Here is a 23,141-nt window from a genome sequence, read left to right as displayed (position 1 = left end):
ACGTTTACATCTATCATCTACTTTACGTATAAGGCCCGCAGTCCTTAACTACGCCATCACCAGCCGAGTCTATGTCCGACAAAAGCTAGAGGGATTTGCCATCCTAACTTACTATGTCGAACGTAGAACTCACATACCATTCGTGTACCTGTATACACCTACTTCACATATACAGTAATTACATCATAGCATAAGAACACCCTAGGCGTTCTTTACATCATTCATTTAACAACCATACCTCTTGTCGATACGTACAATATCCGAAGATCGTTCACGCCCCGACAAGTATTCATTTGTAATGTTCATACATCTTCGATGTATAATATTCGTACCTTTATTTTTGACCTGACAGTACGCGCAATATCCGAAGATCGTTCGCGTACCGACAAGCAACCATTCATATCCATCACATATATCACATATGGCATACACTTATCACTTAGGATAAATGTATTAACAACACATCGAGTATGCACACAGCCCCGAAAACATAACACATATATGGGGCTAGAAACTCACCTGAATACTGTTACGCTCTCCGTTAATAGTTATTCCCCTCTTGAGTTGTGCACGGCTAACTGTATAATATTTACACGTATCAATTAGCTACTACTACTTATGTTGCGTTTCTATCTTTATATGACCCACAACGAACGGGGGTCCGGGGGCAGCGCCCCTGGTAGCGGGGTTCTGGGGGCGGCAGCCCCTAGCGGGGTCCAAGGGGCAGAGCCCCTGGCTGGGGTTAAGCTGCCAGGTCAGCTTGGAAAAATTTTATTTTCGATAACTGCCTTAACACATTTTCCATTAGGTTTTTAATTTATTTTCTAAACGAACCTCACTTCAGGCGAAGTTAAACCTTAGGCGAACTTGGCTTCAGGCGAAGTTATACCTTAGGCGAACTTGGCTTCAGGCGAAGTTAAACCTTAGGCGAACTTGGCTTCAGGCGAAGTTAAACCTTAGGTGAACTTGGCTTCAGGCGAAGTTAAACCTTAGGCGAACTTGGCTTCAGGCGAAGTTAAACCTTAGGCGAACTTGGCTTCAGGCGAAGTTAAACCTTAGGCGAACTTGGCTTCAGGCGAAGTTAAACCTTAGGCGAAGTTACGCTTGAAGGCGAAGTTACGCTTGAAGGCGAAGTTCATCAGGCGAACTTAATCTTGCAGGCGAAGTTATCGCGCTGCAGATCTGTTTGCCCATAACTCCTTCGTTTCTTAGCCAAATAACTCGATTTTGGTACCCACGGAACCGTATGATCGGCGCCTACAAACCCCAACCATCAAATCGGCCTAAAATCGACGTTTTAGGGGTCCGATTTGGGCAGTTGGGTTTCGGGTCCGGTTAACCCATCCAATCCTAACCATTTTCAGTAATAATAGCTTTGTTAGATTAGTTCTTACCTTACCAACTCAGATCTATCAACAAATCTCGGGTCTCGGCTTCGAATCTAGATCGGTTAGAATGTGTGTGTTTTGAGGGTGTAAGGAGTGTGTGTTAGGGAGTTTGGTGAGAAATGAGATATTTTGGGATTTTGGGGGTATTTATATCCCTGAAATCCCATTCTCATTTAACCTATCTCAATTAACCCAAGTCCATAACCCACTTCCATTACCCGACACTAGCCCGACCCATACCAACTCCTATTCTTTTATTTATTTCCTGATAACCCGAGTAAACTTCCCATCTATTAATAAGTAATATAATTAATATTACCTTTGAAATTTCGGGATGTTACATCGGTAGTACTGTACGTACACATATCCCTATCCCTCGTCTCAGATAAGCACGTATGCACATTTCATATATACTCTACATCACCTTTATGCACGTATGTTGCCATTTTTACCTATCAATATGTTCCGCGACTTCTCCCTGAATTCCTTCGTACAAGCAAGTCTGTTATTACGTTCCAGACCATAATAACTCACTTGCCCTACGAGTTCATCCCGGCATCCATCAGTATCTATCGTTACTCATTATTAACTTTCCCAGTGATAATCGAGCCTACGGTTATATTAAAGGTATCCTAAGGGATAACCTAATCCTTTATAACCAATGGCTCTGATACCAACTTCTGTCACACCCCGTTGAGCGGTCTGCGGAAGCGTAAAACGGAAATGCAACAGATATAACTGGTATCAAATACATTGTTCATAAAGAAATATTACTAACTAATTTACAATATATTACATCGTTCTAACATCTTTTACAAACTAAGTGATTCAATCAAACTAGTCCGTTAACTACTTCACTGCATACTCGAACGCTCATAGAATCGATCACAATCCCAACACGAGACACATAAGCAATTTATTCCACCTTTCTGATTACCTGAAAAGCATGTTTAAAAACGGTCAACTGCGAATAGTTGGTGAGTTTCATGACCCCTCTTTTCAAACTGTTTACGAAATTGTTGGGGTGAAAAGCATAGTTACATACGTTATCTATCTGGAAATGGTTCAGGAAATAAATTACCTGAGCGTTTACATACAAAAAGTCCTTACAAACATAACGATTGATTACGTGCAAATGAATGGCGAATAGTAGTGTTGAATAACAAATTAAATGGATATGGCACGAATACCAAAACATAACAAAATTACGCGTGACAACACATTTATACAAATACGCTGTGTACTGTTAAACATAACATGGTCTGTAATGGCCATGAGTGAATAACGTGGTCTGTAATGGACATGGGTGAATAACGTGGTTTGTAACGGCCATGGGGAATAACGTGGTCAGTGATGACCATAGGGCTATTGTGGGCGGAAGGGGGGTGGGCACAATAGTACCAAACTAAAGTTGAGTATGGCCTATGAGCCAAGTTCTGCTGCAACTTATTAAACGAACTAACTTGATTATGACATGAATGTTAAGAAAATAATGTGATTATGTGTATTGTGGGCGGATGGGGAGCCACAGTGTTTGGTGATACGTGATAAATACTATATGTGTATATGTGTCTATATACATGCTATATGATTAGCCGTAGGAAATACTATGTGTAGAATATACTAATTATTTGCGTGTACACTATATAATGTTTGAGTTTACGTGAAATCATTGTGGGCGGAAGGGGGACCACAGTGGTTGATGTTAACGCGGAACCGTTGTGGGCGGAAGGGGGGCCACAGTGGTTGAGTTTATGTGGAATCGTTGTGAGAGGAAGGGGGTCCACAGTGGTTGGTTAAACACGGAAATTGGAAACACGTAGTACGAACAAACAATCACGATTTTACCGAAATTTCGAATTCATATTATAAACTTACATGTGTGCATATGCAGACACAAGGATACGACTGTACATATTTATACAAACGTAAATACATATTTTTACATACGCGCGTACATACAAACTATGACTGTGTGGTACGCAGAACTGATTTCGTTAAACTTATGAAACTCACCAAGTATTCGTAGTTGACCGTTTTTTAAACATGCTTTTCAGGTAATCAGAAAGGTGGAATAGATTGCTTATGTGTTTCATGTTGGGATTGTGATCGATGCTATGAGCATTCGAATATGCAGTGAAGTAGTTAACGGACTAGTTCGATTGAATCACTTAGTTTGTAAAAGATGTTAGAACGATGTAATATATTGTAAATTAGTTAGTAATGTTTCTTTATGAACAATGTATTTGATACCAGTTGTATCTGTTGCATTTCCGTTTTTCGCTTCCGTAGACCGCTCAACGGGGTGTGACAGGTGTGGTGGCTGTTGCGGTAGGCCCCAGGTCAGGTTGTGTAGGGGAGGATGTGGCAGTAGCGATTGGGTGGTTAATAGAGTGGTTGCTGACATATAGGGGCTGCCGGGTGGAATGGATACGGTGGGTTTGGGTGTTATGGGTTGGACGTGGTTCCAGAGAGTGGGATGTGGTGGGTCGGATAGAAAGGAGTACGGGTCGGAGACGGGTGGGGGAGTTTTGGCATATGGGAAGGTGAGTTCATTAAAAATTACGTGGCGGGAGGTAATTATTTGACGGGTAGTATCGAGACACCGGTAGCCTCGATGTTGGGGTGGGTAGCCGAGAAAGACACACACATTGGAACGGTGTTGGAGTTTATGTATTGTAGCGGAAGGTTTGAGTGGGTAGCAAAGACATCCGAACACACGAAGATGCTCGTAAGAGGGTTGACGGTTGTATAAGACTTTTGTCGGTGTTATTGAAGTTGTTGGTTTTGTTTGGGAGTATTTTTAGTAAATAAGTGGCGGTTTCTAGAGCATAATGCCAATAGGCATTTGGGAGGTTGGCTTGAGCGAGAAGTGTGCGGACCATGTTGTTTATGGTGCGGATTTTACGTTCCGCTTTACCATTTTGAGATGAGGTATATGGACACGATAGACGGAATGTCATACCGTGTTGGGTGAAGAATTGATTAAAGGCGTTATTGACATATTCCTTGCCGTTGTCACATTGCAATTGTTTAATTCGTTTTTCAAATTGTGTGTGAATTAATTTATAAAAGTGACAAAATATAGAATGTACTTGGGATTTCCTACTAAGTGGAAACGTCCATAAGAAATCTGAGAAGTCGTCAATAAATAAAATATAATAACGGTGACCCCCGGAACTCAAAACCGGTGAGGTCCAAAGGTCACTGTGAACAATGTCAAATGGTAAAGTGGTGCGATTACAAGAATTAATAAAAGGGAGTTTAGCAGTTTTCCCAAAAACACACGGTTCACAAACACGTTTATTAAACTTAGAAAAAGAAATAAATGACGACTTCTTGAGGGATTGTAAAGGACTTGAGCCTGGATGACCAAGACGTTGATGCCATAGTGTCTGAGAGATCGCCACATTTGCTGAGGGAGAAGTAACTTTGGAAAGCATTTGTGGCGTCAATAAATAGAGATCACCGGTACTGTTGCATCTGAGGATAGGGGTTCGCGTCTTGAGGTCCTTCACAGAAAAAACCAAAAGGGTCAAATTTAATGGATACCCAATTATCTGTAGTTAAGCGATGTACAGATAAAAGATTATGTCTAGGTTAGGGGCATAAAGGACATTGGTAAGTTTTAAAGGTGGGAAAGGTGGGGGTAATGTCTGGTTGCCATGTCCAAGTACGGGTATGGTCGAGCCATTGCCAACGATAATATTTCGATTGGTGCTATTATTAAAATAAGACGAGAAGTTATCTGGTTGATTTGTCATGTGTGTTGTAGCTCCGCTGTCCATAGCCCAAGGGGTTTCTGGTGGATTTAGTGACATAGTGTATAGAGCTTGTTCAATGTCAGTAGGAGCATACCCGATTGCATATGCCTGATTGGGTCTCGGGCCAAGGATACCCGGGGCTTGACTACCTGTTGGGCGAGGGGTGGTAGGATAGGGGCATGGGGGCTGTTTAGTCCATTGATTTGCTTGTGTGTTATGACCCAAAGTGGGCTGAAAAACCCAACGACCTGGTACAGTAGAGTGTGGATACGCGAACTGATCCCCACGGCCCTGAGAGCCACGACCACCATAACGTCCTCTGCCGCGCCCTCTGGAGCGACCCCGGCCACGGCCACGGTCCGGTTGACAGTCTGATTGTCGTTGTTCGGTCCATAGATCCATTGGAGGACTATGGCATCGAGTCGATCCCAGAGGTCATCAGCCGGCTGTGGAACGGCCTGTTTGGCTGCATCAACGGAGGAGGGAGTGGTTTGAGAGGTGGTGGTTTAGGTAGAAGATGGTCGTACACCTGGTAGGCACGACAGTGGATCTTGAATAATACGAACCAAGATGTGTATTGTCCGGTTTCATTGTCAAGGGTGATGGGGATTAGGTTTTTGATATTGGATACTGTGATTGCGGTGTGGAGTTTCGTGTCCATGAGGAAGGGAGGAGGGTGCTGCCGGAATTGAGAAGAGAAGGAGGAGGAGTAGGAGTAGGAGGAGGAGGGCCGGCTGGCTCTATGATACCATATAGGAATGTAAATCCTTGATCCATTCATTCAATATTGTTTGGTATAAATACAAGAGATAATCCCGTGATTTTAGGGATTGATATCAAACTAAATTATATACAGATTTACATCAATCATAATCCCGATATACACGCTATTACTCATATTAAAAGAATCGCAAGAAGGCAACACTTCAACGCGTGTAGTAAACCATAGTTCAAGTACGTATTCTAGCTGCACTAACATTTTAGCCCTTTTCTGCGCATATAAACTTAAGCAGCTGCAGCCGCCACTATCGAGATCTAATTTTCATGTTTGGGTCCGGTTTCTAATTTTCATGCATGCATTGCACACGCTAGTTTATGAAAGAAAGATTGGTGACAATGATCCATGTTTCCTGCTTTTGCCCCACCGACAACGCAACTTACAGCAAAGTATGTAGAGTCCGCAGATTATAAATGCATCCGGTACATCAGTTAGATATAGTGGTGTTAAACTACAAAAATACTATCTATCCCTCACTATACCCTCTCAATTACATATCCCAAAATTTATGTCTTCGTTGTGCAGCCCATTTTGACGTTAACTCATCATTGGGTGGCCGAATATCCAACAAGATGACAAGGCTCATGCGTTGAATAAACAGGTATCATTTGCTGCTTATAATTAAAGTTTGACAACCTTAATTCTGCTTTTATATCATCATTTGCAAGCTCCAATATCTTGGGCAGCTGAGATGCTTGAACAAGGGTTAGAGTCAAACTTCCCGGGTTATTAGAATAACCGATAACAAGGTTTCTCATGAAGTCGTTTGTTGCATTGTTTACGTCCAAGTTATCCCCCCGGCCGGGAACTAATCCCCAGTAAAATACAATGTTGGACATTTGTATGTTTGCATCAATGCACTCTGTTGGGTTTGGGTCACATAAAGCATGCATCTCTTCCAACTGTCAGTCATGACCAAATACAACATAAATAACTACAATCGAACCAACTGATTATAAAAGTTACTTCTCATGCAGCTTATCACGTTATGTCATAAGATGTTGAGTTTTAACATAAATGTGTCAGATTTTGATTTATATTTTAGCACCAACAGATCAAACGGTAGAACATTGACTAAAAACAAGTCAAACGGGTCAAAAGCCGAACAAATGGTATTCTTCATTAGAGGCTGTTAGAACGTATTTACTAAACAAATGAGTCGATTTTGATTTATGTTTTATCACCAACGAATCAAATGAGTAAAAACATGTTGAAAGTCATACAAATTGTATTCTTCAATTTGTAGCTTTATTATACAACAAAATTAATTACTATTTGGCAATTGTATTTTAATAATCTCACCTTTGTGCGGTTGGGTTGGTCAATAATAATCCCAACTTTCGAGATAAGTTTTACATCAATCAACTCGTATCCTTCTTCCGATCAAAATCCATAAAACATCATTTTGAAATTTGGATACAACTTAATGCCGTTAAGTTTATTTTAACAAAGGTCCAATGAGAATTTTGTTTTTTAAAGGTGGGACCACCGGCAGGAATATTCTTAGTGGGTTTATTATCGGCCAATGACAAAAAAGCTGGTTTAATAAAATCCAATTTGCCTTGCTATATATTTTAGTTTAATATATCTAAAAAGCTAATTATTTATTAAATAAAATATATCAGCAAAAAGCATTAGAGGGTCAACCCAAACCATATTAGAGAAAAGACACGACAAGAGCCTGGCCTTTATATATGGGTTCAACAATGTGATCTACTCATGACTCAAATTCCTAAATATTAACTCGTAACTCGACTCGCTATCCGAATTAATATTAAAATAAAGAAAATATTCAACATTCTAGCTTGGAATAAATGCATCACCTAGCTGAAACTTCCACTGTTGGTCAAATTACTAAAATAACCCTCTACGTGGCGATTAACATGACCTTGTTATAAGCAAAGCCAATGCTATAATTGTATGTGTTGGTGATTATTAATGCTATAAAGATGGCATGCTTACCTTAACAAGAAGACTGTGGAAGCGCGACTTAACCCAGTGTACCCAAGTCCCAAGCTCGACGTTGTTATATGCTGAAACGCATATTTTTATGAAGCGCAAGTAACTCTTTGAGTAAGGAAATGGCTCAAATAGGTTACCCCAGTCAAAATGTGGCTTGAAAGGATCCTGCAGTAACAGGGTTTGTTTGATAAGAAAAAATGGCAATTGGGTCACCTTGTGCATGTATATTACAAAAACGGTGATACAAACCCGACTTCTCTATGGGTTTGTTTTAGGCCTGGGTCCAAGGGAGCTTATGGGTCAAAGAAGTTATTGAGTAAGAGGGCAAATTGGAAGATGAAGAGCTAAGGTTTAGATAATAAATTATGCAGCAGTTACTAAGCAATTAGGTTTATATATATGTTCTTGTTCTAGTTTACAGAAATGCATGTTTGATATATTAAAAATATTTGGGTTATTATCCTTGTATTTGGAGAATTGCCATCTCGAATCGGCTAACCGGAGACTAGCCCATCTCGAATCGGGTCAACTATCCTTGTTCGTGTTTATTTTAATCAATCTAATTTTGGGGTTCTATCATTTGGTTCCATTGCCGGGAAATTCGAATGACACTTACAACCCGGAATTCGGTTATCGCTACCCAGTTATCAGCCATTGCGTCACGATTAGACTCCATCCTAGCAAATCTGAAGGATGATATTGCAACAATCAAGACTCAGATGATCGGAGATGGCAGTTACCGTGAAAAAGCATATGAGGATCGGAAGAACACAGTGGCTGAGGACAGTTTAATGGCCGACAAAAAAGATGAGATGGTCAACTCTGATAGCTGGAAGGGTCACAATCAGATTCTGGAAATTAAATCCCATAAGCTTGATTCACCTGCCAAACCTCAGTCATCTCAATCCACTCGAAGAATTCATTCATGCAAATCTAATTCGAAAGACGCACGATTCCTAACATGCAAATTGTTGGAATCATGGGGAGTGGAAGGGAATACCGAATCGGAGCAACCACCTGTGACTGAAGGGGACACACATGATAAGGAAGAAATGGCTGAAATTAAACGTGCCATCAAACAATCATTTAGGTGGGATCCAGATGCAAAAGACAAGAAAATTGCCAGGCCTTCACAATCCGCTTTAGCTTATGGATGGGTCTATGATGCGGATCAGCCTACAATTGAATGGCTGATTGCTTGGCTGATTGTTTCGTTTATCAAAATTTTCGACCTTCAATTTAACACCCAAAGACTGATCTTCAATTTTCGATTGAACATCTAAAACATGCTTAGACAGATCTTCGGTCTTCGATTGAAGATCTAAAACTTGCTCTAATCGATCTTCGTCAACGCTACGGCTGCTGTCTGGGATTTCTTCGTTGACTAGATCTTGATTGTTGCACGGGAGGGGTGTTCCAAACATCACGGATTTGATTTCTGCAACATCACCCCTCATTTGGGAGACTATGGCGTCGAGCTTGGTAGCGATGGCTGCCAACTGAGTGGCGATTTGATTGGATGTAATACTGCTACCATCGTTACCTTCCTTCTGGTTATTCCGGGCATGCACCATCGTGTGTCCCGGCAATGGAACCAAATGACAGAACCCCTAAACTTAAAGAAGAAATTAAAGGATAGTTGACCAGATTCGAGATGGGCTAGTCTCCGGTTAGCCGATTCGAGATGGCAATTCTCCAAACATAAGGTTAACAAACCCTAATATTTTTATAATATATAAAACATGGATATCCATAAACTAAAACAAGAACATATAAATAGACCTAATTGGGATAAATATTGCAACATTTATGTCCCTAATTCTTTGCTCTTCATCTTCCCACTTAATTAACCTTGACCCATTCGATCTAGCCTATTGACCCACCCATCTAGGTACAAACTAAGCTTTCAAAGTTGCAAGTTACTGTTAGATATGGGTAAAATGACCAAAATACCCTTTTATGGATGTGATTTCAAACAAACTTGCAACTTTTGGAACTTAATACCTAAAGATATGCTTTTAAACAACCTACAGGGACCACTTCTATAATTAATTCTGAGTAGTAGATAATATGTACAAATATTCAACCTATTTAATATTATTTAACAGAAAAGATAGTTGTAGACCTGAGTCTGACGATATCCTCTACGAAACTCGGACCTGATCTTGTTAAAGGTACTAGTAGTGATGTTTGAATAGCAATACTCTTCCGGAGTGCTTGGCAACCGAATAGGCATCAATACTCGGGTTCCTGGGGGGAGAGGTGGCAGCAAAGGCATTGGTCCATCTTCTACAACAACTGGTTCAGGCCACGGCCAAAAGGCATATGTTTTTAAAAAGGCTGACATCAGGTTGACCAAACTGCAACTTGGGTTCTTGATACAAATAAAAGCAGTCAAAACAGCCAAGTGGATGCCCCCAAACAGCCCAAATAACTACAAAAATGGAATGAGGAGAATAGGATTAATAGCACATCATAACAATTTATAGAAAAACAGGTCGTGAATGGGTAACTCTGTTTTATGCATTTTGTTAATTTTACAATCAGTTGTACCTAAATGTGAGTGCATAAACTATATTATTTCATTGAGATGATTTTGGAGGCTCTATGCTTCTGTTTGGCATGTATCCTCTTTGCTTTAATCTTTCAGGCTAACCCGCATGACCCGTAAGAGATAAAACATAACCCAAATCAACCCATTTTCTAATAGATGATTTTGGAGGTTTTATGCATAAGAATACACTTGGGGTGACTTTTGACCCGTCTGGCATGTATTCTTTTTGGTTAATCTTTTAATTTAACATGTATCGCCCTTTAGAGTTAAGCATAACCCAAATCAACCCATTTACAGGTAAACGGGTCAAAATTACCACCTTAACTATACTATTATCCAACAAGAGGGGAGTCAAAGAAGCAAAAGAGACGTGTTTTTTATGGGTCCTAAAGAAAAGATAAATGTAACTCCGATTGAAAATGAAACCCTTACTTCACTATACACCCCTCTTCTCTTTGCCCATGACCTAACACATTGCAACAGCTCCTGAAATATCTGCAAGAAAACAACTAAGTTAACAAGTGGGATAAACATGCAACTCATCTTGTCAAAAGAGAAACATTGAAAGGCATCAATGTTTTCTGGTGAGACTAATGCTGATTTCATACACCACTGAAGAAAAGTTAAATCTTGAAAAAGACACCTGCATATGAAGAAACAAGAACCAAAAAAACGAAGAAAAAGAAAAGACAAGAAAATTATGTTGGTCCGAGTTGCACACAAGCAACTTGTACCTTCACATCTGGAACAATCTGCAGGATCCGATTCATTACACGTACTCCAGAAAAACTCATCCAGCTCGTTTCATCTATATCCTTTATGAACGAAGAAGTGGATACATCCACATTCTGAAAACATAATAAATCAATAACGGAAACCTATGTGCAAGAAGCATAAGCATCATTCACACTCACCTCAGGAACAGCCGTATATTGAAGTTTAGCAAAAGCCAAATCAATCAAGACTCCATCAAAAATAAACTGCAAGATCGGAACCTTGGCTTCCTTGAGAGAGTGGATACCAGACACCTCTGGTCTCCCTGCAAGCATGTTGTACAAAACTATGAAGAAATCCTCCTGCAAAAACAAATGAAGAATCAAGTTCAGAAAACTTTAGAGTTCCAAAATGTTTGTAGCAATATACCAGTGAACAGAAAGAAGACCCACTGCCACAGAAGCAAAACAGGGGGCAACACAAACAGCATCAATGTTGGAGTCTGCATTATAAACCTGAAAACATTGATGGATAAATCAGAAGACTATAGGATAAAAGCAAAGAGAGTATACGAATACAGAAACTCACATCAAGGCCATATGATCCATAGACTAATAGTGTTGCAGAAGCATGTTTGATCTGGTGTTGTGGCAGCCTGCGTTGATAAGCAACTCTTGTAATCCAAGTCATTAGTATCTGCATCATCAATAATCGTATGTAATGTAATGTGACTTAAGTTAAAGAAACAAAGTGTTACCTGTTTAAGGTTGTGAATGAGGTTGTTTCTCTTGAGCTGTTCTTGTGGAGAAACCAAAAGCCCCTCATCACTCATAAACTACAACAAAAGCCAATTGCAAACAATAACAGCCCAACAAACTGTCTGCATGTGATAAAATTAAAAGAAAGAAAGAAAAAAGATGAAACCTTTGGAAGAGAAAGAGAAGTTTCGGATTCAATTTGAGAGACCATATCTTAATAATAATAATAATAATAATAATGTTTAAAGCAAGCAAACTAAGTGATTGCAATGCTCGTCATCGTCATTTTGAAAATGATACGAGGTACATGTTAGGGCTTGGTTTTCAAATACAAATACAAATACAAATAAAAAAGGAAGGATTTGGGCAAAGAAGCTATCTTTTCTTTCCTTTTGTCGCTATTTATTACCTTTTAATTAATTAATGTATCTTTCTTGAGAAATGAGATACATTTGAGTGATAAGTCATCTCTTTCAATGGTTTCTCTTTTTCCGTTTTTTGAAACCATTCAACCGTATAAAAAACAAGTGTTACTGAACTTCTTTTAATTTGGATTAAGATTTGGTAAATAATGCGAATTTAATTTAAAAAATTATTTTTTATGTATATGGATCATCCATGCTTCCCAATTCTTGCCAATTATATTCAAATCACTAACCACGTTAAATTGAATTGTTAAGTCAGGGATAGACATGTTTTTTTACTCTTTATTTATTATATATGAGTACAGTGTCAAAATCGTCCCTAAAGTTTGGTCACAGTTGCGAATTTCGTCCAAAAATAACTTTTTTTTGCAATTAGACCCTCGATGTTTCCCAATCGTTGCCAATTTCGTCCAAATTCAACGTTAACTCAAGGATGTTACTGTCTTTTTACATGTTTGTTTACATTATTATTATTATTATTATTATTATTATTATTATTATTATTGTTGTTGCTGCTACTACACTGAACTAAATCTTTTATATGACTAAAAATAAAGAAGAATGTTAAAACGGATACTATATTAGATTCAAACATACGAATCGTGAGATGTTATATATGTCACCGAACAAACACATAATAATAATAATAATAATAATAATAATAATAATAAGAACAATAACAACAACAACTATAATAACGTAAACATGCATGTAAGGACGGTAACACCACTGAGTTAACGTTGAATTTAGACCGAGTTAACAATTTAGACGAAATTGGCCAAGGTTGAGAAAAATCGAGGGTCTAGCTGCAAAAAAAATATTTTTGGACGAAATTGGCTAAGGTTGGGAAAAATCGAGGGTCTAGCTGCAAAAAAAATATTTTTTGACGAAATTCGTAAATGTGACCAAACCTCATGAAGGATTTTGGCACTTTACTCATATAATAAAGAAAGAGTGAAAAGACATGTCTACCCCTGATTTAACGATTAGATTTAACGGGGTTAGTGATTTGAATGTAATTGGCAAGAATTGGGAAACGTGGATGGTCCATATGCAAAAAATAAACCTTTTGCACTAAATTCGCATTATTTGCCAAACCATAAGGATGAAAATGACACTTTATACTTTAATTCTTTTTTACTATGCGATTTGAACCCAAAACCTCTCCTTTTCAAACTTAGATGTTTAAAGGCTTTGTCTTTGTCAATAGACCGCCACTCACGGCATGTTAAAATGTTAAATAATAATAAAATTAGTAGGTGTATTTGTAACTAAACCAGTAACTTTATTGTGTCTAGCTGTTTCATCCCAATTATTATTTCTAGTTTATTTTATGATAGATGTTTCTTCTTCATTTATGAATTGTTTTGGAGTTTTATATTGTTAACCTTGCTTGCATTATTTAGCTCTTTGTGTGTGTGATTTCATCTCATCTTCAAAAAATCAATCCCATGTTTCTGGAAAACAACGAAGGAATGAGGTGTTCGGAATTAGAAAATTGAACGTCTCTGTTTCTTTACTAGGTTTTTTATATTTTTATTTGAATTTATTTATACAAAACGTAAAATAAAAGGTCCTTATGATACTCTAGTAATATGCTTGTGAAATTTTTATGTAAAGAATTTATATTAATATACAAAATAAAAATAAGTTCTAATATTTCAATAGAAGAAACAAAATAATAATAATCAAAAAGCAATTAAAACATCAAATTGTGTTCAAAACCAAACTCCCTTTGTAGGCTTAAAGTACACATAAGCTTAAAACTTCAATATGATATTTTTAAAAGGTATAATAGTAAATTCATCAACCAAATGCTTGTCCTGACACAATTAGAAAAACTTAAAAACAATTCTAGAAAAATTAGAAAAATCTTGTAATTCTACGTTATTCTACACAATATGATCTAAAGATAAAGGTAGGGCAATATCGATATCATTGGTAACCTCATTGTTGTTTGGAGGATTGAGTATGTATGCTGAAGATGAAGGTAGGGCGATATCTTCAGCATACATACTCGATCCCTAGTTCACTTTTGATATCATCGATAACCTCATTGTTGTTTGGAGGATCGAGTATGTATGCTGAAGATGAAGGTAGGGCGATATCTTCAGCATACATACTCGATCCTCCAAACAACAATGAGGTTATCGATGATATCAAAAGTGAACTAGGGATGAGTTTGGTATCGAATAGGTACCAATCCCGATTTTCTCAAAAACTTGCTACCCGTACTGAAAATGCTTGGTTCACTATCTCGGTACCGAAGGCAAAAATTCGATAAATACCGGTACCGAAACTCAAAAAGTTGGTACTAAATTCGATACATGTAGTTGTACTCGTTTGCTCATCCCTAAAGTGAACTACATGATCATGACACCCATTCAGTTTTACAGTTTAGTCTTATAGAGCATATTTGAAACACTGTCATCCCCCACCTTGAGGAGAAGCTAACTTTTAATGTCATTTCTAATCATATAGTTTTTATTTTTATTTAATGTTTTTTAATGTTGTTTTTAATTTATCAATGAAATTTAATTTTTAAATAAATAATGTTATTTATTTAAATGTTATTGAATGGTGTAAGATGTCTATACCGCCCACGAAAGATGATAAGGAATATAGTGGTGAAGTTGACATGATGCTTACGTGAAGGAGTGAATGACAAAAGATAAGGATGTCATCATCCCTCTACCCGTGGACTATGCGGCATGGGAAGGAAGTATGCGTGGAGAATCCCATACTGAAGAAGGCTACGAGATAGGAAGAAGAGCAGGGCGGCAGGGGTAGGGTGAGCGTGGAGGAAATGGCGACCATACCGGCTTGGCAATGAGGGTGACGCAACGTTGGCAGTGAGCAAGGGTATACCGCATAGTTTATAGCTAGCGTTTTCTTCCTTTTTTTTTGGTTGGCACCATATTATAGTTTTGCTACTCCTTGAAATAAAACAATACTTATTATATTGAAAAAAAAAAGAGTGGAACTTAATTTTGAATAACAAAGCAAACATCATTTCTTTTAACCAATTCATGTATATCATCTGCTGAGGTTGAAACAGAAATAAAACCAAGGAACATGCCCATGATGTTTGTTGCAGAAACTTCGAATCTTCAACAACAAAGTTTCTTACAACACAAAAGTAATTTAGAATTAAAATTTTCATTTGATAAAACACATCCCAAATCTTCTACTCAATTCACAAGCAAACGGACGGGTTGAAATTTGACATGCAATTCGGGTCAAGACATTCACTCTCTTTCTCAAGTAATACAGTTGGCGAACGTTAAAAGAAAAAACTATTAGGTATTGACTTTAGAACGTTATTTCATGACAATATACAATACCAGATCTTGTAACTTTTATTATCATTTCCTCCCTTTCTTCTTTCGTTTACTAGAGCTCCCGGTTTTGGAAGCTGAACCACCATTAGCTGCTGCAAAATTAGATGAACCACCATTGGCTGCAAAATTGTCAAACATGCCCGACTGGACAGCGTTTTGTAACCACTCCATGAATTCTTCTTCCGTCATGGTTTCATCCATGTTTGGTATCCCTCCTCCTTTATGACTCGAGCTTGCCCCCTTACTGTGCTTTGAAATCACACTTGTGTTCACATGAAAGCTCGGTTTGTGAGTATTTGCTGGACATCACATTCCCTGCAACCAAGATAAATGTCATGTCAGTGATGCTTAATAACATAGAAGCCGTAACAAGGGGTGCTAAATGGTTGTGTTCGGGGGTTGGAAACCTAGGGGTGTGAATTTCAGACCACAAAATCCGTGGGTTTGTTATAAACGGGTTCAGTCAAACACGTTTAGCTAAACTGGTCGTGTTTGGGTCAACCCATCATGTTCTCTGATTGACACGTTTAACTCATTTATCTTTTATTTTATTAAATGTGCTTTATGTAATAAATTAAATTCGTTGGATTATTAGGTCTCTTGTGCCAAAAAGGATACTGATGTAAGATTTTAAAACTAAACTGTAATTATTTTATATAAATTTGAATTTTTGTTGTAAATAATGTAAATTTGAAGTATAAATATGTAAAAACATTAAAATAAAAAACATCAGGCTAGACAGGTGATTTTGTGTCAAGCTGCGAGTACTCGTGTCATGTTCGGATTCACACGTCTGACACGAACCAAAAAATCGTGTCAGACACGTGAACCCAAACACGAGTACTCGCGTGTTGACCAAAAACTTTTTAATTTTTGATTAATTTCACAAACTTTAAATTTACACTTTTTAAACATGAAAATAAAAATTTACAGAAATTTACAACTTAATTTTAAACTCTTATGCCATATTCCTTTTTAGGTTTAAACTTTGTGACAAATACCTAATCAATATAATTTATTACATAAAGAATTTTCAAGTAAATATAATAAAATAGCATGGGTTAATGGGTCCTGCCAGGTTGTCAAGAAAACAACCTGTTTAGCTAAACGAGTTCAAGGGTTCAACCTGTACCCATTTATACCAAACTTCTACCCACGAATTTCATGTTAGGTCCATGTTGTCAAAAATTCACACCACTAGCCATAACTAGACTTCAAGAAAATATACTTTTTCCATGTATACACCATGAATTGAGGTGGCATGATATGAGGATAACGGGTTCGAGTTGAAAAGGGTCAACTATTTATGTCTGAGTATGAACACACATCGTGTGTGGGCACTGGAACTTTCTTTTACGTTCTGTTATTCCTTGTCATATTACCATATATGATTCATCGTTGGATATACAAGTCTAGATTGTTTTACAGAAATTTCACTCGTTAGTGTTTAGCTTTAAAATGTTATGTTTTATATACATACACAACTAAAATATCTTCTTTTAGTCCATACAAAATAATATTATTATCTTTTTCCAGGGCATAAAATTGAAGAAAATATTTACCTGGCAGAGATACCATTCTGTGGCATCATATATCTTGCTATCCGCACAAACATAAGCACGAGGGGTATCCACCTGCAAATTATTGGCAAAATTAATGTAGGTTTAAATTAACGCCATATGCCAAACAAAAACATGTATCAACAATGCTAACATACCTTCTGAAATATCCCAAAAAGGAACGGGTGGGATGATTGTTCAACCCACCCATCCCCGTCTTTGGCTGAATGAAAATCTTTACAGTCCTTCAAAGTCAACAATGAGAAAAGAAGTCATCTACTGATTGCACATAGATAATAAGTAACTACTTTGTACATAAACAAAGCACTACCTGGCACGATCTGGCTCTCGATTTTGTCTTATTAGAGTAAAACCACATATGAAAACTGCCACACTTTTGGCATGCAATTCGTCTAGATTCTCCCAAAGGATCATCCACATGAACATCCGCTCGTCCAAATGAAGATCCAAACAACCCATCTCGTTTGTTCTGAAAGGTATATTTTTTTATGGTCATATATCCCAAAAAGTAAATAAACAAAACGTAAAGCAGAATATATAATCAAACCTTTGGGGTAGCATTTTGAAATCTTTTGAAGTAATTCAAAAGTTCTTCTCTTCTTAATTCATCATCATACGCTTTTTGCTTAGAAGTATCTAACAAAACCTTGAGAAAAATAAAAATTTGCACTACAGTCAAACCAACAAAAGAAATATAAACAATAGCCACTGAAAAAAAAAAACTTGGAAACCAAAAAAGGTACCTCGTATGCGTTTTGAAGTTTCTTAAAAGCTTCAGCAGCTTTTTCATTACCCATATTTTTATCCGGATGTACCATCATTGCCTGATATCAAAATCAAAAACAGTAGCATTAGCACATCATTACTCATCTTTAGTTTACAGGCAGCAAATATTTTTGTTTGAACCTTTTTTTTGTATTCCCTTTTGAGAAAAGTGACATCTATTTCTTGAAATCTAGACAAGCCCAATGCTGAATAATGATCTACTGAGTTTAACAGCAAAACAACTTCATCTTCAGAATCAGACCCACTGGTCGAAGGTACACCAGAGCCACGTTCAGGTGGTGGGTGGGACCCACCATCGGCATGCTCTTCATCATTAGGGGCACCTGGCCCGCTTGGCATGCCAGCTGTCTGTTCAGGTACATTATTGGCTCTTCTTTGTTCATTCATGTTATTCCTCAAGAAGAATATCAAACCGTCACTTGAGAAAAATGATAAATTCAAGGCAAAGACAAGACCCAGCCAGCCAACCAGTGTCCATGCAGAATATAGAGAGTACACAGTCATAACTAGCAGTGCAAGACGCTGATAGTTTAACATAAATGACATTCCTGCAAATTACATAAAAGGAATTTAGACAACAAGATTGTAAAGCATGTTCGGTCAAATGTTGGTCGACTTACCACTAACGATTAGAACAAGTAAAGTTGTCCAGAAGCTTCCATACAACCATAAGAAAACAATCCCAGAAACAGCAAGCAACAAAAGACCAAGAGTGAATCCTACAAAAACTGCTACCAAAGCAACTATAGCCTGTAAAAAGAAAGAAAGCCAGTTATCACATAAGCAAGAATAAGTCTTTATATGCTAATAAGCATAACATAAATGAATAGAACAAAATATACTTACCCCAACAGTAATAAACTTGAGCATTCCAATCATTGCAACCGAAGAAAAGATACCGCACCAAATAACTGTGAAAAATGATGCAGTCCCCATGCGAATAAGAGAGTCTACACCTCTAAGCGCGCAATCCAGCCACACCATTGACACGACAAGCAATATGCTGGTGAAATGTGCAAGCCATTTCATGACAATCGGGTACGCATGCTTGGACTTCACTCTAACATAATCACGAGAGATTAATATATTGGCTATTAATCTATCAAGCAACGGCCTGTGTTTGTGCAGCCATTCACTTGAGGCCTTTGAGACAGACGACACAAACGTCTTCAAAGTTTCTGGAAGCTCCACACTTTCAAAATTTCTATTCTTTGATCTACGGATACGATTAGGTGGCGTCCATTTATTTTCTTCCAAACGAGAACTTCCGGTTGTTGGCATGTCAGCACCGCAATCTTGAGAAGGAGCATCACCAGGTGCTGATTGCTCTACGCTAATATGGTCATCGGATTTGCTTGTTTTTTTCTTGTCTTCATTAACATGATTGGACGGGTGTGCGTCACTTGAATGTTCTTCCCGCCTAACATCTTTCGTGTTGTTGACACTTCCCTTGTGCTTTTAATGTGGTGTTGCAGAGGCTGAGTGGAGTCCACCTTTTTTGTGGGTTGATGTGAAGCCGTTCTTGTGTTGGTTTCCTTTACGAGCCATTGACTTGACTATGGAGCAATTTGAATCTAATCAAACTTTAAGTTCTTTCCATCATCAGTCTTGAAAATACAGAATTCAGACCTCCTGTAAATAAAGAAAATGTAAAGTTTAAGAGCCCCCGCCTTATACAAAATGTGAAAATATGTATTTTTTTTTTCCACTTATTTAGGGTTTCAAATAAATGGTCACATTATTATTTGAGTTTAATGTTAGAGAATAAGAATGCATAATTGTTGATATCCCTAACGTAAGAAAATAAAAGGCTGAAAGAATCGTAATTGAAAGTGAAATTAGCAAGGAAGGAAAGTAGAATGAAGCGTAAAACCTACCTAAATTGATTGAATTGAAATAATAAAAACCCTAAGCAGTGAATATGTATGTATGTATGTATGTATGTAAGAAAGAGCAAGTGAAGAGAAATGGGAATCGATAGATAGATAGAGAGAGAGACTTACGAGTGACAGACACAGGAGAATTGAATTGAAATGAATCGAAACGTAACGCAACCCAACGCAACCTGAATGGATTGAGATTGAATTAGAAAATTGTTTGTTTGTTTGTTTGTTTAGGGGATGGGGATTGGATTCGTCTGTGTTTGGGGCCGTAGGGATCCGACGGACGTCAAACCTTCTTTCGTGCTATTCGGGCATCCTGTCTGTTTTCACCACATCTCAATTTTCATTTTTGTTTTTCAAACATTTTTTTTTCGGTAAAATAAAAGTTTACCCCGAAAGTTAAGTAACGGCAGGGATTCAAATGGTTCATCACAGAAACTCAACCAGTTCAAAAAAAATTTCAATGACTCATTGTGTCTCCGTCTTAAAATCACAGGGACGCAAAGAGTAATTTTCTCTTAAAAAAATCAAAAAAGAAGATTCACACTAAGGTATTCCTAGTCTTTTTTATAAAAGATCTTTCTGGTCTTTTTTGTCTGCCCCGCGAAGACCACGCGCAAACGTTTAGGTTTACAGATTGTTTGTTTTCCGGAACACATTTCATTAAAAAGGTCTGCGCGTCCTCTTTTTCGTGCAGACATGGACCACCCACGTCTCACATATTCTAACATCTTCTCATATTCTTTCATTCTATCAGCTCTCTCAGCTACCTACTTTGCCGGATATCATGGTAAGCTTCTTTGTCCATTTAACCTCAATGCATAAACCATATCTTGCTTGTCAATTACCTTTATTATTTGTTAACTACATACTAATTTATTATCAATCACCTTACTATTCCTTGTCTATTGATAATTGATATATGCTTGTATCATCGGTTTGTTTGTGCTAGTTAAGAATCTTATTAGGTTTGATTTGTTTGTGTTTAGGTTTAATTTCTTACATTGTAACAGAGTTATTGTTTTCTATCTTAGAATTAACTTATGAATCTTGTTAATATATATAAATGTTTAGGTTTAGGTTTTGTTGTTGATTAGTGTTAACTTATGGATCTTGTTGATTTCTTATTTTATTTTAGCAGTCTGCAGACGTTAAAAAACAAATAGTCTTCTTCTTGCAGACTGCAGAGGTTTGGTCCACCTCTTCTGCTACATATGCCTGCAGATGTGGTCCACAGACTACAGACACTTTACCTCTAAAAAAACAAACAGCACCTAACCTAACTTTGCAACCCGGTTGGTGGGCCAACCTAGGTTGCAATTCAAACTTGAGTGGTTCTCATGTCACATATCACAAAATAATTAGTTGCAACCCAAACCCTTAACTATTAATTTCTTCTAATAAGTTAATTATAAAAGCACAGTATATCTTCAGTTTTTTTTTGAACATATCTACATATTTAAAACAAAGTTTGTTTATATTTTTATGTTTAACTTTTTTATTTTATATTTAATTTAAATAACTTTTTATTTGTTTTGAAATACAATAATTTATTTTTGTTATTATAATTCTAAATACAATAAAAATAATCATATGTTACATTTATTTTAATAAAAAAAATTAGCTTGGCTTGGGTTGTGAACATATGTCAAAAAGTAAGGTTAGGTTGTATAGATGAAAGAGAAAATTATTATTTTTATAATAAAAGGTTGGGTTGTGCTGGACTGCCAATAAGGATAGTCTAACAAAGTTACCTATATCGGTATTTTGCGATATTTTGGTCTTCGACCTCTAAAGAGCATTTTCAGTAGGTCCTCCATATTATTGTGAGTAAGTTCTCTATGTTATATATAGTAGTTGTAAGCTTGGTTTTAAAAAGCGAAAGGAGAACAAAAGCAATGAGGTCCAAAACCGGAGAGCAGGGTGCAAAATCGAACGTTTTTCGTATGCGAGGCGCAAGTATTTTATTTAATATATATATCAAAGTTTTTAGCGTCCAGACCTTAGATTTAACTATAAATGAACATTATATATGATTTATTTTTTTTAATATGTATATCAAGTTGTATTACCTACGAAAGGCGCTCGCCTCAGCTTTGCCTTAGGTCACTTTTTGCCTAAAAAGCATGCCTTACTCTCGCCTTTTGAACATTGGTCGCCTTGAGTAGGAAAAGGAGATGTGGGTTTCACCTTAGGCCATCTCTCGTCGTAGCTTGCCGCAGGTGCGATTTTTAATCCAAGGTTTTAAGTGGTTATGAGTGAAGGAGATAAAGAAACTTTTGTTGATGAGTAAATTTGGGGAAACGCTATTCACCCTCTCTAAGTTTGTAATGCTTTTGAAAGTGGTTGACTGAATGGGAGAGAAAATATAATTATAAAAGTAAAAAAAATTATTATTTAATTGAAAGGTGAGAGAAAATGTAGTGTTTTTTATGTAATCATAGAGATGGAGATAGAGATGCTGCTGGAAATGATTTAAGGCCCTGGGTATACTTTAATGCTTAGAGAGTTAAAGCTGATTTGAAAATGGTTAACGAGATGGACACCACTCCCTTAAAGGCAAGCTAAGTTAAAGTGTTAACATACTTTAAAATATTCTAACACTCGCACACAATAATTTAAGAATTGTTTTTAAATTGAAGGAGCTTAAGCAGGGTTAATTTCATTTATGTGAGATTGAGTAACAAGGTAAGGTGCGTGGTGTGACGCTTTCGTGACATTAAAGGCATGAATGTATACCACATCGCCTAAGTTAGTGATGAGTTACCTTAAATAGATAATTACTATTCCATTGACTTGCTTGGTTAATCAATTGAAATTGAATGAATCATTATTTGTGTTGGTTGCAATATTTTCAGATCGGACTAGAAGCGTACCAACGTTTTTGCTGGTTCACTGATTAGATCTGATTTGAGAACCCTGTTGATAAAATATTTATTTATAAAAATACAAGGTATTATTAGTTTTCAAACTTAAATTATCTAAATATAAGAATACCCAACAATTTGTTTTTATTACATTTCCTAGACGTTATTATATTGTATTTGTGGATAACATGAAGATCACCCATATTTTATAACATTTATGTTCCCTACGAAACCCCAAGAAAATCTCATATATTCACCAATTTTATTTAATCTTTCAAATTTATATAATAACAATTTCAAGGGTCGGTGGGCATCTTGGTTTGTACATTGTATTGGGTTTG

At 37.1% G+C, this 23,141-nt stretch overlaps 2 protein-coding genes across 2 annotated transcripts; both read right to left on the bottom strand.

Annotated features, from left to right (window-relative positions):
• Positions 1-6,424: 6,424 nt before the first annotated feature.
• On the bottom strand, positions 6,425-12,129 carry LOC143569316 (nuclear poly(A) polymerase 3-like). Its single transcript, XM_077055267.1, has 10 exons — positions 12,085-12,129; positions 11,918-11,995; positions 11,749-11,856; positions 11,613-11,675; positions 11,361-11,522; positions 11,181-11,294; positions 10,879-10,941; positions 10,018-10,326; positions 7,893-8,057; positions 6,425-6,832 (listed from the first exon to the last, which is right to left on the bottom strand). Exons 1-10 carry the CDS (start codon positions 12,127-12,129, stop codon positions 6,476-6,478), a joined length of 1,464 nt encoding a protein of 487 aa, XP_076911382.1. The 3' UTR covers positions 6,425-6,475.
• A 3,354-nt stretch (positions 12,130-15,483) lies between these two features.
• LOC143569321 (uncharacterized) lies at positions 15,484-19,445 on the bottom strand. The gene is made up of 9 exons (XM_077055271.1): positions 18,897-19,445; positions 18,671-18,800; positions 18,171-18,598; positions 18,008-18,088; positions 17,812-17,910; positions 17,575-17,733; positions 17,402-17,488; positions 17,247-17,318; positions 15,484-15,999 (listed from the first exon to the last, which is right to left on the bottom strand). The coding sequence occupies exons 1-9, from the start codon at positions 19,329-19,331 to the stop codon at positions 15,991-15,993; spliced, it is 1,500 nt and encodes a 499-aa protein (XP_076911386.1). The 5' UTR covers positions 19,332-19,445; the 3' UTR covers positions 15,484-15,990.
• Positions 19,446-23,141: the final 3,696 nt, after the last annotated feature.

The sequence above is a fragment of the Bidens hawaiensis genome, unplaced genomic scaffold, assembly GCF_021521415.1.
Source record: "Bidens hawaiensis isolate Kalapana, Puna unplaced genomic scaffold, B.hawaiensis_p1.1 tig00024454_1, whole genome shotgun sequence".
Taxonomy (NCBI): domain Eukaryota; kingdom Viridiplantae; phylum Streptophyta; class Magnoliopsida; order Asterales; family Asteraceae; genus Bidens; species Bidens hawaiensis.
The sequence above is the reverse complement of the archived record's forward strand: the minus strand, read 5'-3'. Positions and strand labels throughout refer to the sequence as shown.

Excerpts from the sequence above, each read along its gene's own strand:
- LOC143569321 (XM_077055271.1), bottom strand. The coding sequence starts at position 19,331 with ATGCCAACAACCGGAAGTTCTCGTTTGGAAGAAAATAAATGGACGCCA. Across the intron at positions 18,801-18,896 it reads TCAAGTTTATTACTGTTGGG|GCTATAGTTGCTTTGGTAGC; the intron begins GTAAGTATATTT and ends TTCTTTTTACAG. Across the intron at positions 17,734-17,811 it reads TTCAAAATGCTACCCCAAAG|AACAAACGAGATGGGTTGTT; the intron begins GTTTGATTATAT and ends TATACCTTTCAG.
- LOC143569316 (XM_077055267.1), bottom strand. The coding sequence starts at position 12,129 with ATGGTCTCTCAAATTGAATCCGAAACTTCTCTTTCTCTTCCAAAG. Across the intron at positions 10,942-11,180 it reads AGATTGTTCCAGATGTGAAG|ATATTTCAGGAGCTGTTGCA; the intron begins GTACAAGTTGCT and ends GTTTTCTTGCAG. Across the intron at positions 6,833-7,892 it reads TCCACAGTCTTCTTGTTAAG|TTGGAAGAGATGCATGCTTT; the intron begins GTAAGCATGCCA and ends CATGACTGACAG.